This window comes from Zea mays, chromosome 5 (assembly GCF_902167145.1).
Source record: "Zea mays cultivar B73 chromosome 5, Zm-B73-REFERENCE-NAM-5.0, whole genome shotgun sequence".
In the NCBI taxonomy this organism is placed as follows: domain Eukaryota; kingdom Viridiplantae; phylum Streptophyta; class Magnoliopsida; order Poales; family Poaceae; genus Zea; species Zea mays.
The window spans coordinates 213456932-213473480 of NC_050100.1; the positions used below are offsets into that span (position 1 = coordinate 213456932).

Genomic DNA, 16549 nt, shown 5'->3' on the forward strand with positions numbered 1-16549 from the left:
GCCGTTCTACTGCAGATCAGAATTTGCAGCAGCTTTGGCTATCCATGCAATTTACCTACCAAGAAGTTTGGCAAGATGATCTCTCCGAGATTATCACTGATGTAGGGTGACAGTACCATGAGGCGCCCAGATCATCTGGCCTATCGCTAACCACATCCAAAACTAAAGCAGAGTCTGAAAACATTCGGATACTAGTAATGTGAGTATACCTGCACTGCGAGTACCCTGATTGAGATGGGTTAGAGCTTGTTTGACCACACTTCAATGTTCAGTCTACTACATATAAGGAGGTGCGGATTGAGATCTTGTTTAGATGTCCATCAGCTAGCTGCATGTGTTCAGCGGTTTGGTGTGAAATCTAAACTAAATTCACACATGAATGAACTAAGGTCAATATCTGGACATACAACAAGTCCTAAGATAGAAAATTAACTAGCGTTCCACCTGATTAAGATGGATTAGAGTGCAGGCAGCCGAATGGAGACTTAAGTGGATAGAGAAAACATACGTGTGTACTTGTTTACAAAACCCAGTAGTGCTAATACTTGGTTTTGAGGGCAGCAAGGCCACATATACTGATCCTGGTCGTCTCAGCGGCTCATCATGCATGCCGCGCCCAAAGTCACTATGGGACAGCAGGCACAGCACGAGCGATGAAAAGAGCTTTAGTTTAGTTTTGCCTGCCTTTATCTTTTGCTCGGAGCGAGCTTTGTTTTTTCTCTGTAGCTTTCGATGTGGACTCGCTTTTTCTTTTTCTTTTTGGTCCAGCTGAGTTCTAGTATATCTGGGAGTGGATTCAAATGATTCAGCTTTTGCGTGGCTAGAATTGTGAAACGATCAAACGAAGGGATAGCTGCGTGTTGGTTGCTTTCGTTTGCTTTTTGATGTTCTCTGGTAGGTGCAGCATTGAGCCTCTTTCGTTAATTAATTACTAGGTTAGCTTGTTGATGCTACTTGGGAAAAGGTTAGTGTTAACTACTCTCTTTTTACAAATCTAGTTAAACTTGAGAGAGTTTGTCCGACACAGATGAATCTATAGCGACAACTATATTTCAGAACGGATGAATTGTTTCTCTACCACTTGTGTTCGAGTTCCGAAAGTGAAGGTGAGTAGTACTCGCCATCATCATCAGCTTCATGGCGGCAGTTAGTACGTAGTAGCTCCATCTACTACTACCTGAATCGCCTCGTTGAGAATGAGAAGAGCTGTTCTGCCGGTGGACCTTCTCTGAATTTTCACAGTTTCCTGCAGATCATTGTACTCCTGCACCAGTTCTGGTTTGCAGGAGTGCAGAGTGAGCTCGTCCTTATAGCTCCTTTGAAATGCTGCAGACATAGAGGCTGTGGTTCGTTGCAAGGTTTGGTGTGGCAGTTAGATATGATTGGATCAACCGGCCGGGCAGTGGCTTTTGCTCGGACGCCGCCTTTGCTTTGCCTGCCGACTGTGGTTGTTGCTGCTATCATTCCGGACTCCTTTTGGGTCTCGTAAATGGTCAAAAGAAGGAGCACCAGCGACGTGCATCGCCGGGGACAAGCTAAAAGACTGCACTGCACTTCCCGGTGCTTGTTGTCAATTTGCCCAGAGATCCCAGGGTCCATACTGACAACACAGGATACTTGGACATCTTCGTGAGACAGTGCATAGGTGGGCCGGGTTCTAAGTATGATGATGGTGTTGGGCCCTGCTTCGTGGGAACGCCTTCATTTGCAACTGAGACCTAACCTTAACGGCGAAGAAAACCTCCCACTTATATGCTTCGCCAGTTCGCCTGCTCATCTGTCTCATCTCATCTCATCTCCACGAGTTATCTTCGTCTCAAACGAAAGCAATCCACAGATACAAAATAATGTCGAAAAAACATTTATTTATTCGAACTGCTATAACTTTAATCTATAGAAATAAAATATTATAGAAACCGTAGTCATACCTAGATTAAACCCGCAAACAACAAAACCTTCATTTCCTTCGGTCTCCACGCGTCTAGAGCTCTGCTCTGACCGGAGACCGGACCCGTACACGAGGATCTCAGTGGTCGGCACCAAATTTGGCGTGCCCACCTGCGCATCCGTCCTCATTATGGCCAACAGAGTCCAGCCAAATCCGGCAGCCATTTGACATTTTGGCTAGCGCTACACAGTTATACGGTAGAGTGCATCCAATAGTTAAGCCAAATTATTGAACCATTTAATTTTTATCGGTTCTGACACAGTTTTTAATGCATTGGCTCTCACACGATTTATAGTTTTTGATCCTTAATAATTTACGGGCTAAGTATGAGTCGTGAATTTTAATCCAAAACCTAACCCAAATCCAAAAAAGACTGACTCAACCTAAAAACACTGACCCTACGTGTCCAATCAGAAACCATGGGCTAACCCGATTATGCCAAACAACCTATAATCCGATCTTGATTTAACTTGAACTTCGAACAGGTCTACCGTACTGTACACCCATGTCTCAGGCTCAGCCACTGGGCACTGGGTTCCTTACGTGTCGTCTGCGTCACAGCCAATCAAACTTGGCACTGCCTACGCCGCGTCCACCAAGAGCCTCTCGTAGCCTCCCTTAAATCCGCAGCCTAAGCCCCATAGACCCATCCCACGCAACACCTTAGCGACCCACCGCCCTCCTCTCCGCTCCCCTCGGTAAAGCCGAAATCCCTCCCCCACATCGCACGGCGTACCCGATCTCCAAATCGCCCCCCTTCCCAAACCCTCTTCTTCCCCCTTCCCGTGCTCGACCCAGATCGAGGGCTCGATCCGTCGGCCATGGCGCTGGAGTGGGTGGTGCTGGGCTACGCGGCGGGCGCGGAGGCGATCATGCTGCTGCTGCTGACGCTGCCGGGGCTGGACGGCCTGCGCCGGGGCATGATCTCCGTGGTGCGGAGCGCGCTGAAGCCCATGATGTCGGTGGTGCCCTTCTGCCTCTTCCTGCTCATGGACATCTACTGGAAGTACGAGACGCGCCCCACCTGCGACGACGAGCACGCCTGCACCCCCTCCGAGCACCTCCGCCACCAGAAGTCCATCATGAAGTCGCAGCGGAACGCGCTCCTCATCGCCGCCGCGCTGCTCCTCTACTGGATCCTCTTCTCCGTCACCCAGCTCGTCGTCAGGCTCGAGCAGATGCAGCAGCGCGTCGACAAGCTCAGGAAGCGCGACGACTGATGGATCCGCATCCATCCGGTGGGCTCGTTCTTCCTCTGCCTGCCTTGTGTTCCTGCTTTATGTTGTGGTGCTGATGTTTTAGATCTCGGATCGTAATTTGAGACCTGCTGGTAGCATCTGCTTCCTTTGCCTTGCCGTCTTCAGATAAAAAAGAACAGCGCTCTTGGAAACGATGATAATGTTTAGGATGTTTGGACGAATGGTATCTGTCGTAATTGATGTCTTCATCCATGAATTGGTTGGTGTCACTGAATGTACACTGAGATATTGGTTAATAGCTACTAGTGCTGTTTTTATCATGTGATTATGCCCATGCTGTAATGAGTTAGTTCTTGTTTGTAATAAGATGACATTAGAGGTCGGATTTTATATCTTGCCTAAAAATAAGCTCCGAATTGGAAGCTAGTTGTTCTTATCGCGAGGTCGGCACGCCATGGTCCCAAACAAAGCCCAAGGCAGTGAATCATGAGCCAGTCCAACTGAGCACTGGTACTCATGCTCATTCTGTATAAAAGAGATTAGCCTGAATGGCTCCCAATGTACAGAAAGTGCCTGAAGGATAGGGCGCTGGAGTATGTGAGGATGGCCACTGCTTTGTACAGAAACTTGACAAAAGGCCTGAGTGTGATTCAAAGGGATAAATCCTGCCTAGCTAGAGAGTGGGCAGCGAGATTTTGGGTTCTAGAAACCTTGGAGTTGAAGTCCCGAGTGAGAAGTTTCATCCTCCAATCTAGTAGAGTATTTTGGCTTGCTCCATTGAGGTAAGTGGCCAGGCTCTGGTCGTCTGTTAGAAAATCTTTAAGATCAAAATTCAACCGTGAAGCCATCCTTGCCTCTAAGGACAAAGCTGCTGCTCCTGCCATGATCACTGAGTAGATGGTGGTGGTAGATGAGATGCCTGTATGAAGATTGAACCCAGGGGTAAGTGGTGGGGTTTGATGAATACAACTCCCAGGTGCATCTGTAAAGCATATAGACCCAGGCACAGGCAGTGATGCCGGGATTGGGAATTGGGATTGAGTAGCGCCGTGGCCGCTCCGGCCCAGAGTGTATCGAAGTGTATGCGCTGATTGGTTTGTCTGCCTCTGTTGTGAGTTTGTTCCTGCGTGGTAAAAATACGTACCTTGTTATTGGTAGATGGCTCGTTGATGGAGTGCATTGGATTGGTGGTCCTCCTGAAGACTACATTGCTGACTGGTTGTGTCATTGTGTGTGATGAGAGATCTTCCAGAACTTGTGCTGAAGTATATGTTCCTGCATAAGACAAATTAGAGTTTTGATCAGGTAGGTGCTTACCCCCAAGGTTTTGTGTCCATTGGTTTCTTCAGAATGAGCTGCGTTGTTGACTGCTATATGTGCGGCTATTTTCATTATGAACTTGCACAACTGTCCAAGATTTTGGAATTGAATCTCTTGTCGTTTCTGGCTTTCCAAATGTACCGAATCATCAGGAGTATATGGTTGGATCAGAGCTGCAAAAATTTCCTGGACTCCATCTTGTTCCTGAGGGAGGTTAGTAGTACGTAGAAGAGGGATAGAAGAAAATGAGTAAAATGTATCAGCACTAATTGAACTTGACATGTTGTGTCACTTGGATCTTGAACTTAAAAAAACAGAAAAACAGGTCCTAAACTAAAAAACAGGAAAACATGTCTTAAACTTGATGGACCTATGCAAAATCATCCAAAAATTGGATATCAGGATATGCATCATTTTCCAGCACGTTCGCCTGTGGCTAAAGGCTAAGGCTGTCTCCAGCAACGTACTCTAAATTTCATCCCCTAAAGGAATATTCTTTGTCCTTTACAGCACACTCTAAAAGATTACATCCTCTATATCTTCGTCATCTCCAACAACGTCCTCTAAATTTCATCCTCTATATCTCATCGTTCGTATTTTCACCGACCACTATTATCAGAAAATTTTAAATCTATATTTATCCACACATTTTTAACTAATTTAAATATTACAAATTGTTTTTGTATTTATATTAAAAAATATGTTTTAGAACTATAACTTTTTTACCATGCGCAAATATTTTTTATCTAAACAAATCTCTAAATCCCACATATCCCATCCTCTTCCCAGGCGTTTCCCACTCCCGAGCAGACGCTGCTAGCACGGTGTTCATCTTTGATTTGAGCTCACCGCTGCGCAGCAATTGTGGGCCGCCATTCGTGTGGACAGAGAGTGGTGGGAACGAGAATGGTTGGCCGAGGTCCTACGCGCCGCTGCGGCGCTCGAGCACGGCTCCGACGATGAGATGGATGGCGCGGCCGAGGCCCTCCGTGCCGCCACATCCCCAATCCTCTGCATCCACTTTTCGCTCCTCTCCGGCTCCTCTCCGGCGAGCGAATCGCCGTGGATCTCGATGAGAAGGATGCTGGAGCATGGCACGAACGCGGATAGCGAACGCAAGCTCGTCCGCTAGGATTACCGAACGATGAGGACCCTGTAAAATTTAGCGCATCTTTTAGCGTCTATTGCTGGAGACGTAAAGTAAGTCACCGTTCGCTACATTTAGGGGAGAGGACCCTTTACAGGGTGTTGCTGGAGACAGCCTAAAGCTCTCCAGGCGAAGGTTTTGATGTGCTTCCAGGTGCGTTGTAGTATCTGCACTGCTGCTGACATGTTGAGTCCTGTACTCCGTCATATATGGGCCTACGATACGAAACTGGGCCTTGCGAAGTTTCCCAGCAAGTGCTAGAGAGTGCCAGGCGACACGGTTCGCTCGGCGGCGGCGCCATCTGGCAGCTTCTGCAAAACTGAAGTGCCCATTCCAGCCCTCCCGTAGCGATCGACCTCTGAACTACGCAGCGGAAAAATCCCATCAAAAAACAAGGGGAAAAAACAACACAGCATGAACTGCTTGAAGAACTCGCGTTCTGTCCTCTCGCGACTCCTTCGCCACAGGCCCCACGTAGCAGCGCCACCGCCGCCGACGCCGGCGACGGCGCCGCAGTCACCGGCTTCACGGTACTACTACTACGCCTCCCGCGTCAAGCCAGCCGTCTCCCGACCGCCGCCGCCGCCCCAGTTGCCGAGATCTAGGCACTACTACACATCCCCGCGGCGGCAGCAGGTCGTCCACTTCAACCGCCGCCGCGGCGGGTCCCGGTGGTACCACGACCAGCGGAAGCTCACGGCGGCGGTCTTAATCAGCGGCGGCGGGGCGGTCGCGTTCTACTTCGGCCATTTGGAGACCGTGCCCTACACCAACCGCTCCCACCTCGTCGTCCTCTCGCCGAAGTTCGAGCGCCAGCTCGGCGAGTCCCAGTTTGCCCAGCTCAAGAAGGAGTTCGGGCCCAAGATCCTGCCACCGCTCCACCCCGACAGCATCCGTGTCCGCCTCATCGCCTCGGAGATCGTCCGCGCCGTCCACCGTGGCATCTCCGTCCAACAGCGCCACGACGCCTTCTACGGAGAGGACGCCTCGTATGGGTATGGCGGCATCGCCGACGACCTCTCCATCAAGAACCGCGACGCCGACGCTGCTGCAGCGCTGCTTGGTGCTTCCCCCGGCAAGAACGCCAGTGCTGCCGTGGCCGCTCAGCGAGATGACGAGCTCCTGGATGACAGGTGGGTGACCGAGAGTCGGAGCCGAGGTAAGGCACGTGGGGCGCAACCGCAGACGGGTCACCTGGACGGGGTTAACTGGGAGGTGATCGTTGTCAAAGATGACCTCGTCAATGCATTTTGCCTGCCTGGTGGCAAGATTGTAGTCTTCACTGGATTGCTTAACAACTTCAGGGCCGATGCTGAGGTTGCCACTGTTGTTGGGCATGAGGTGCGGTCCTTGGTCTGCAGGTTAATGTGTGGATTAGGGTGACTGCAGAGCATTGGAACTAACTATGTGGCTAGTTTTTGTAGGTTGGGCATGCTATTGCGAGGCACTCCGCTGAGCAGATCACTAAGAACCTCTGGGTGGCAATCCTGCAGATTGTCATCCTGCAGTTTATTTACATGCCGGACTTGATAAATACGGTGTCAACACTACTACTCAGGCTACCCTTCTCACGAAGGTAAGGCTTCTGTATTTCAAGTTGCTAATTGTGATGCATCCTAGATGTGATAAGCTTCATGTTTTACTAAAGGTGGCTCACCTAATATTCTAAAACAAGTAAAATGCAAAATTGAACTGTATAAGTAGACCTCAATGTTGCTATGTGTCATGCGTTAGGTCAGATTCCTTCAAGTAGACACACAACAAACTAGCAGGGGCATCTAAATATGTCAGCTCATTGTATGGTTGTATCATAGGTCGATGAACATACAGACCAAGATATCAAAACTTAGCGGGCCCTTTTACTGTTATTGGCATCAGTTGTGTAGGTGCATTAATATCAGTTGCCACTTGACATGACAGCTTCTTTGAATATTGAAGATGGCTGTAAACTGTGTTTTAAATTATGCCCTTTTATGGATAGGCACTGGACATAACAAATTAAGTTATTCAGATGATTTTTTTCCAGGACCCAGCATGTAATACTTACATTTCTATGAACTAACAGTCACTCTTGACATTATTATGTTTCCTTGTGATTGGCACTATTAGAAATGAGGTCGTAACTGCTAGTTATTGTCTCAATAGGCCAACAGGGACATTGGAGAGAGACCCGTGTCTAAATTTCACCCTTATGTTTTCTTGGCATTGTTTTTTTAACACGAATCTTCAAACAAGTGCCTTCCCTTTTTGCTTTAGGAAGTAAACCCAATAAGCTTGGAAGTAGCATATAGAATGTGCTCGGCATGGCTTTGCTTCCAATATGTCAAAACCGCTTATATTGATATCCTTTTTGCTCAACCACTAGAGTTTCACCACGTAGGTATTTATAATTGAAGTATGCTCTTTGAATTTCTGACAAATTTTCTTGTAGCTGGATGCTTCAGAATTTTTTGAGTATGTGAAAATTGACCATTTGAAAGATGCATTAGTCTATAGTGATATTTTTTTTCTCGAACACGCAGGAGATCTGTGTATCTTTATATTAAGAAGAGAGAGAGAGTAACCAATAGAACACACACCACACCCTGATTCTTAGATTACATTCGCGCCTGTTACAAAAGGATGATCCTCTACACGCACTGGATGCAACGAAACCCCAGGAATTGGGATGGCCAGGAGGGATAGCCCTCTAGCACCAGCCATCTCCCAAAGCTCTCGCTCCTCTGCAGGACTCTTTAAGACTCCGGCCAAGCTAGGGCTAGCCCATCAAAAACACATCGATTGTTATGCTTCCATAGAGACCAAGCTCCTAAGACAATGAAGGAATTGAGGCCTTGATGTAGTAAGCCATTTGTTGCATTGCTTACATCCTGCCATCATCATGAAAGGAAATCACTCCTGGCTGTGGTGGTAGAACCTGCAAACCGACCTGGTGAAGGAGGTGAACCAGAAAATAATCAATAGATTCACCAACAAATGATCAATAGATTCCTCTTCTTGGTCACAGAAAGGACAACAATCAGGATGATCTATCCCATGGCGTGCAAAACTATCAGCAGTCCAGCATTTTTTATGTGCCACAAGCCATAGAAAAAAAATACATTTTGGTGGAGCTCAAGTCTTCCAGATCCTCTCCCAAGGCCCAAACTGAGTAGAGCCCACAAGCAAACCGTCATAGGCTGATTTGGCTGAGTATTGTCCACCAGTTCAGAAACACCAAATAATAACATCTTTTACGCCTGGTTGTAGCTCAAAGTCAGAAATGATGTCCCATTATCTTAAGAATTCTATAAGAATCCCTACTGTGAGCTGCCCTTGAATATTTGAGATCCATGCCTGGTTTGTGAGAGCTTCCTGTACAGTGTGCTTTCTCGATATTCTCTTCGGAATTATTGCATGTAAGCATGGGATAATATCCACAGCGCATTGATCTTGCAACCACCGATCACTCCGAAATAAAGTGTTTGCTCCATCTCCAATATCAGACCACAAAGCTATGGATAAGAAACCCAACCTGACACTCCAAAATAAAGTGTTTGCTCCATCTCCAATATCAGACCACAAAGCTATGGAGAAGAAACTCCGAACTTGATCTGGAACATGAATTGGGAGAGTAGCCCAAGGATGGTTTGGTTCTGTTTTTTTGCAACCATAACCACCACATTCTCAAGGCCCAATTCAAGTTTTGAAGATCGGAAAAACCAAGTCCTCGAAGCTCCAATGGACGACAGACTTCTTCCAAGCTTCTAGACAATGGCCACCTTTGGCTTCTTTACGAGCCCCATAGGAAACCGTGTCTGATTTCATCAATAGCTTTTAGCACCCAGGATGGAAGATCGAGCGCCACTGCAAGATATATCAACACGGCAGTGAGAACAAACTGAACCTGAACTCTCCTCCCGGCTCTTGTCATTAAGTACACTTTCCAAGCTGGTAGTTGATCTGCAATACGATCAATTGGTTTCCATGTTTACTTAAGGTAAGATCAGTCCCCCATGGTGGATTCCTTTATTCCAGCATATTCTCTAGGTAGGATAGTTACATTGTGTTTATTTGATAGTATCGCTCTCAAAGCTACTCCCTCTTGTCCAAACTATAAGCTGTTTTGGTGTTTCTAGATACATGCCTTTTTATTATGCACCTAGATACTACGCTATTGTCTAGATACATGTCAAAAGCTATGTACTTAGATAAGCCAAAATGATTTATATGAAGGGAGCACGAATGAAAGGTAAGGTCAGAACAAGCTTATTTACTAAGATCATAGCAAGGGGAGTGGGCGAGCAGAGTATTTTTTTACGTGACTAGTGGCTAACAACCAGGAATGCAGGAACTCTCATAAGAGCTATCCGTATAGTCCTCGAGTCATTATACTTCAATTGGTAGGACTGTTAGCAAGGAGTTTGAAGCTTTGATACTTCTCCTGTTTTAGCCAGGATTGAAGTTGATCGAGACATGCCAAGTAGAGAGGAGTGCTGAGTGCATCATGGTATACTTAGCCTTGTGGAGGAGGCTCAGCATCATGTTATACTGAGATGCCAATTGCATCAAGTTATACTTGGACGGTGGTGAATTGGAACCTTTTATGAAGAACCCAGGCCCAGCATATAAAAGCCTTGTCCATTTCTGCTATTACAGAGTCTTGATTTTGACTTCATGTGTCATATCCATCTATCTACATTGTTGCCTGCTGGAAGCCCTTCTGACATTTTTCCGACCGCCCTGCAGAATGGAGATAGAGGCTGACCACATCGGGCTCCTGCTGCTCGCTTCTGCTGGTTACGATCCGCGTGTCGCCCCTTCGGTCTATGAGAAGCTAGGAAAGATCGGAGGAGATTCAGCACTGAATAACTACCTCTCGACTCACCCGTCCAGCAAGAAGAGGGCGCAGCTTCTGTCGCAGGCCAGTGTCATGAACGAGGCGCTGAAACTGTATAGGGAGGTTAGTGCCGGCCAAGGCACCGAAGGTTTCCTCTAGATTCTGGGACCTGCTCCTCTGCTTGTTTCAAACGCCTCACAAAGAGGTTGGTGGTCTTGTTAGCTGCAGTAGTGACGGCCTGTGGCATCGGCGTTCTGAGTGGTTCAGAAGCCTGGAAGATTAAACTAAGCTATTTGCTCCTCGTTATTTCCAGTCGTTCTGATGTCGAACGGGGCCCTCGTCGCTTCCCCTAGCAGACGCAGGATAGCTGTTTCTGCATTTGTCATTAGGAAAAAAAAGAAATTAAGCACCGTATTATTGTCAATAATTGTTGGTTGACACCAGCTCCTGTTTCAAGTGTGGTTTTGCTCTATTCATGCTGACGCCTCAAATGTCCGTCCATGATAAAAAAAAATCTTGAGCATTATTTCGTACGCAGATATGACATCTAGTCAGGATTCTAAATATTCGCCAGTCGTAAATGACAAACAATATCTCAGCTTTGCTTCCATCAGCAGCAACAACATATTATAGAGCAAGGACTGGTTGGTATTATCTCTGCTCTTGAATATTTGTCATCTATTAATTTATTTTTAAACTAAAACATGGTAAACAAAAAAGAAATTAGAGAGTATTTGGTCCTGACAGCGTCATGACTCACGAGTGATTAGACCGCAGCCTGCTTGTGTCGCTTCCGCCGGATTTTTGTCTCATCGGAGGCGCGGATCGATACGAATATGCAGTGCCATATACAATTGCGCTCCACGGAAACGGAGTAGTTTAATAGTGAGATTTATCGATGACCCAGGGCTACAAGGCAAGGCAGTGAGCCGTGATTTGTTGCTTTCTGTCATGCCGGCCAATCAGCCCTTTCCGGCAGCAAAAGGATGGCTGGCCTTAAACCGTGCCTTTGGATCAAAAACTTTATGCTCCGTTTGGTTCAGGGTTAGTCACATTTTGTCACTAAAGAACCAAGCAGGATGAATAAAGTTTAGTTCTCTAGTCACAAGGTAACTTTTTCCCCCTCGCTCACGTATCCATGTATTGATTAAGAACAGTATGAAGCCTAGTGATGACCAGTCGCATGTGCATGCATAATGCATTGATTAGAAGCAAAACAGTCGATGTATGCAGTAATTAATGTTCTAAAAGAACCAAACGGGGCCTAGTCTATTCATGAGCCTTCCTCTTTGTATCATCGAGAGAACCTTTAGCAACTATTTAGCTTGGAGCCAGTCAAGTTTAATTTCAAAAAAGAAGCTGTAACTCATCTCCTTAAGAGCAAAAGCTAAATATCCAGTAGTATTTTTTTAATTTATGGATATAAACTCTCTTGTAGTAATTTCCATTGCCGATTGCATTTTCTTTATTTTTATTTTTGGTCTCTTGAAGCACCCCCGTAGTCTAGTGTACCATTGTGGGTCGCCAGCCTTTGGCTTGAACAGACGGCGTCGCCCAATCAAGGCGAGTAGTTGCGTTGAGCAGCCTGTGCAACGTCGCGGGGGGGTTGGTGAAGGTGCCGTGCATGTCAACGATGTCAATAAAACGTCAAGAAAGCAATGGCCAACCCAATCCCTCTGTCGCGATCGGGGTTAGCTTGAACATTTATTAAATAGATTAAATGGTTACCTGCTCTGCTCTCTGTGTAAATCACTGTATAGCGTTTTACTCGGTATATAGTTTGTTGGCCGTATAGGTGGAATAATGGTCGCAATAGGTGTAGTGGGTTGGTGACACGGTAAAGAACAGAGCATGCAAGATATCATACGTACCTGCAGTTGGAGCAGATGATCCGATCAGAAGAATTTCCAGCTCCTACAGTTCGTCCTGCTCTGGGAGAAATTATTGGTCCAAGGCCTCGTGATGGATTCGCTTGCTCTCCACTTCCCTCGCTCCTGTGCTAAGCAGCCAAGCTATCGCGAGTGACACCTCAACCGATCAAGAGTGATAGGTTCGTCGACCGTGATTTTTCCCGGGGGGAAAGACGACAGATCTTCTGACCTAAAACAGGCTAATAATAGTTTATTCATCCAATCGGGCGACGATGACAATAATGCTGCCGCCCACTGGCACTGACGAACGATTCCCTCCATATCGCATCACCAAGCAAGGAAAGCCACAGACATGGTAGGGCGTAGGAAAGCGACCCCTCATACAATGCAAGCATACGTACTGAAAGGTACCACAAGTGTGGTACGGCCATTATTGGATGATATAACATAAACGCCACACGTCTTGTTTTTTTTTTCTTCTTCCTCTTTCTGTGTTCTGTTTTGGCACACCACGACGACCTGACCCCCAGATGATCTAGCTAGATAATAACAATAATAAGCAAACGGAACGGAAGGAACAATGGCTTTGCAATCGCTTCGGGGACCCTGCAACGCAACGGCCGCGGCGCTCAGGGCTTCCAGATGATGGTGGTCTCGGCGATCATGGAGGTGACCACGTAGGGGTCCATGTTGGACGCCGGGCGGCGGTCCTCGAAGTAGCCCTTGCCGTTCTGCTCCGTCTCCCGGCCCACGCGCACCGACGCGCCGCGGTTGGCCACGCCCTGCACCGCCACAAGCGCAGCGCATAACATCCATCAGTTGGGCGCAGGTTCTCGGAGCCGAGATTCCAGGCTCCAGGGGGAGGGACAAGACACGTACGTACCCAGCTGAACGTGTTGATGTCGGCGGTCTCGTGCCTGCCGGTGAGCCGGCGCTCGTTGCCCTCGCCGTAGGCCGCGATGTGCTCCCTGTGCCGCAGCTTCAGCTTCTCGATGGCCGCCTTGATCACCTCGTACCCGCCCTCCTTCCTCATCGACTCCGTGCTGTAGTTGGTGTGCGCGCCGGCGCCGTTCCAGTCGCCCGGGATCGGCTTCGGGTCGAACGTCACCACCACACCGGCGATCTCCGTGATCCTCTGTAAAAAAACAAACAAACAAACAAAAGGGAGCACAGGTTACCGCATCATTGTCCATGCTTCGTTTTCGTTACATAAATTACATACATACATGGTCAACCAACCATACCTCAAGAATGTAGCGAGCGACCCAGACCTGGTCGCCTGAAGAAATACCCACGGAAGGCCCGACTTGGAACTCCCACTGAAACCAACCAACCAACCAACCAACCAGTGTTTCGCCATGGTCAGAAAAATGGTAGATTCAGGGATACAGAAGAAGCTGTCAGCAGCAGCGTCTCACACTCTCACCTGCCCTGGCATCACCTCCCCGTTGATGCCACTGATGTTGATGCCCGCATACAAGCAGGCCTTGTAGTGGGCGTCCACGATGTCGCGGCCGAACGACTTTTCGGCGCCGATTCCACAGTAGTAAGGACCCTAAAAACACGGAGAGCGAACGGCGTACTTTGTCATCGAACCGGTGGTGTCTTCGGCAAGCAAGCAAGCAAATTCATCCGTGAAGCGCAAGCGGTGATCATGTCATGTGTACCTGAGGGCCGGGGAAGCCACCGATGGGCCACCCAAGGGGCCAGTTGGTGTCCTTCTGGAGGAGGGTGTACTCCTGCTCAATACCATACCTGCCATTTATTTGCAAAGAACAAATCAAATCATGGTCAGTCAGTCAGTCAGGGGTAGTAGATGTAGATCGTTTCAGCTTTACGCCACATATACCGGGGGGAAGGGAAGGGAGGGGAGGGGAGAGAGATTTGCATACCACGGCTCCTCGGCGGCGACCTCAGGGCTGCTGAAGATCTTGGCGGCGTTGTACCTCTTGTTGGTGGGGATTGGCTCGCCGGCTGGGGTGTAGCAATCGCACATCACCTGTGGGTCAAACCAGTTCACTGTTCAGCACCTTAAAACTGGTCCCTACTGTTAGACAAGCTGAGAGGGAAGGACCAATTGTTGGATTCCTAAACCTTGGGTTTGGTACACTGGGTGATCACACCTAACTACAAAAAAAAATATCTATACAAGCTCATAGCAACCAATGTCATCGTGTTATAAAATTCGCGTTATTGCATATACCTGAACAAAGGTTCAGGGTAAAGGATTTGCATCAGGAACCACTAGTGCTGCATCAAGATACTTCAGCCTATGCATCAGGCATATTAAAAAGGGAGATTTATAGGGATTTTAGTTTACTTGGTGAAACAAGACACGTTTTTTTTCCTCCCTTCTTCACAAAGATAAACTGATCTGAGGTGGACCAATGAACAGTAGCAGTAGATAACACGGAACCGTATGGTTCATGCCACTTGGATGGTACAAGTATACACTTACAAGGATGTTGTTGCCCCTCCTGAATGGGTCCTTGAAGATGGCCTGCGGGCTGCAGGGTGCCACATGCCCAAGAGATAAGGATCGTTCCCATGTTTGCTAGTAAAACAAAACAAAACAAAACAAACAAAAGAACGCATCCAAGCTTGGCATGCCATGACACTTACTACAGGATGACCTCGCTGTCCTCGCCGGGGGCCTGGCCCGTGCTGGAGCCGTCGTAGTTCCACTTGGGCAGCTTGCTGGGATCGGTCACCGGGCCGGAGAGGGTCTGCACCAGCACCATGCACCACCAACAACCACCAGATCAGTATGAATTTTTTATTTTTTACGAAATAGAAGAAAAAAATAAATCGTTTGCAGTGGTAGTGGTGAGCAGAGCTCTGGTATATAAGCCAAAGACCAGCTCAGCGGATGACGACTTCAGAGATATATAAGTGATAAGTATCCCAAGGTCCTCCTACTAGTGCTGGGAATCTTATCTTACCCTTGCTTTGCTCCTGAGATCCATGCCAGATCCACCGATCCTGAAAACCACCCGAAAAGGCATGCATTAATATAGGATCAAATCGCCAACAACAAACTGAACAGAACAAACTGGCCACCATATTCCTCGGAGCAGAGCACTCCAAGACGTGTTTCTAACAACAAAATCATGCATCTTTGGTGTACTAATACTAGCACAAGGGGGGGGGGGGGGGGGGGTCAATTAACGCGTAAGAGGTAAGACGTGCGATTAGGTCTTTTAGCCAACAGGTCATCTGGCGGTGGCCAGTGGTACAGTAATAACACCATATAAGCGGCGCGGTGGCCGGTGAGCACAGGGCCACAGACTGCCGCAGCAGCAGCAGGACAAACAAGAGGTACAGGGGCACAGGGCTGCATCTGTCCGTCTCTTGAAGCATATCCTAAACTGAAGCCAAATATTCATGGGCGAATAATCGAGCCAAAATAGCAGATTTTTTTTTTTAAAACTGGAGAACAAACAAATAAAGTCCACTCGATCACCGAAATAAATAAAAAAACAGAGACCCCCCTCATCACCAAATCCCAAATCCCGTTGTTCGACGGGGAGACGCCATGAGAAGGCGGCTGGGGGCACCGAGCAAGATCGATTCTTTTTTCTGACTAGTGAGGCAGAGAGAGAGAGATAGATAGAGAGAGAGAGCATGCAGATTAACAGGGAAACGCGCGCCGTACCATATGTATTCCGCGATGATCTTCTCGGTGTTGTCCGAGAGGTTGAGGTTGACGAGGTCGGTGAGGCAGGCCATGGCCGGCGGCTGCGGTGCGACAGGGGTTGGGGACCGGAGGAGGTGGTGGTGGTGGTGTGGGATTGAGATTGAGGACGAAGGGATCGGCCGGGAGGAGGGCGGCTATATATATTGGCGACGACCGAGGGATACGAAACAAGTTGGCGTCCAGCCGGCTCGCCCTTGATCGCAGTAAAAATACGTAGGCGTACGCTTTACACGTACGATTACAACCACGGCAACCGGGTTACACGGTTACACCTTCCGAGTTCCGCGCATAATATATTCGGCTTATTTCCTCGACGCGGTAGGTGCGACAAAAGGGGGACCAGCGCGTACAGGGAAAGCGTCCAGCTCCTGCTTCTGACATCCGGGACCTGCCTATTAGAGAGGCCCACCTGTCAGTTACATGTGGACTCGGGGGCGTGGAGCGGTTGGCGTGGGAAAATGTTGAATTCGGCGGTGCAGCTTTATCGCGAGAAGTGGTTGATTTGATATATGAGTTCCGAGCGTAGGGGGGTGCCAAAAAAAAGAAGG

At 48.1% G+C, this 16549-nt stretch overlaps 3 protein-coding genes across 5 annotated transcripts; 2 read left to right on the plus strand and 1 right to left on the minus strand.

The window, feature by feature from the left end:
• Window positions 1-2609: 2609 nt before the first annotated feature.
• Window positions 2610-3530, plus strand: LOC100284581 (uncharacterized). Its single transcript, NM_001157476.2, has one exon. The coding sequence runs from the start codon at window positions 2770-2772 to the stop codon at window positions 3166-3168; it is 399 nt and encodes a 132-aa protein (NP_001150948.2). The 5' UTR covers window positions 2610-2769; the 3' UTR covers window positions 3169-3530.
• Window positions 3531-5748: 2218 nt separating this feature from the next.
• Window positions 5749-10909, plus strand: LOC100279801 (uncharacterized). Of its 3 annotated transcripts, none has more exons than XR_004858169.1 (3): window positions 5749-6955; window positions 7039-9593; window positions 10343-10909. XR_004858169.1 is itself a non-coding variant. In XM_020553281.2 (3 exons), exons 1-3 carry the CDS (start codon window positions 6029-6031, stop codon window positions 10091-10093), a joined length of 1122 nt encoding a protein of 373 aa, XP_020408870.1. In that variant the 5' UTR covers window positions 5749-6028; the 3' UTR covers window positions 10094-10907. The 3 variants fall into 3 exon arrangements, 2 of the variants coding, with proteins under 2 accessions (XP_020408870.1, NP_001146229.1); XM_020553281.2 differs by having other exon boundaries at window positions 7039-7190; window positions 10051-10907; NM_001152757.1 differs by having other exon boundaries at window positions 5971-6955; window positions 7039-7190; window positions 10343-10904.
• A 1793-nt stretch (window positions 10910-12702) lies between these two features.
• Window positions 12703-16060, minus strand: LOC542214 (glutamine synthetase 4). Its single transcript, NM_001111826.1, is given in 10 exon segments — window positions 12703-13086; window positions 13188-13439; window positions 13549-13623; window positions 13731-13859; window positions 13972-14059; window positions 14197-14303; window positions 14763-14811; window positions 14927-15030; window positions 15247-15286; window positions 15960-16060. Coding segments are annotated over 10 exon segments (1071 nt in total). The 5' UTR covers window positions 16034-16060; the 3' UTR covers window positions 12703-12933.
• Window positions 16061-16549: the final 489 nt, after the last annotated feature.

What these genes read in the sequence shown, in the direction of transcription:
- LOC100284581 (NM_001157476.2), top strand. Translation starts at nt 2,770, where the DNA reads ATGGCGCTGGAGTGGGTGGTGCTGGGCTACGCGGCGGGCGCGGAGGCG.
- LOC100279801 (NM_001152757.1), top strand. Translation starts at nt 6,029, where the DNA reads ATGAACTGCTTGAAGAACTCGCGTTCTGTCCTCTCGCGACTCCTTCGC. An exon ending in CCACTGTTGTTGGGCATGAG is followed by an intron (nt 6,956 to 7,038) that starts GTGCGGTCCTTG and finishes TAGTTTTTGTAG; the next exon opens with GTTGGGCATGCTATTGCGAG. An exon ending in AGGCTACCCTTCTCACGAAG is followed by an intron (nt 7,191 to 10,342) that starts GTAAGGCTTCTG and finishes ACCGCCCTGCAG; the next exon opens with AATGGAGATAGAGGCTGACC.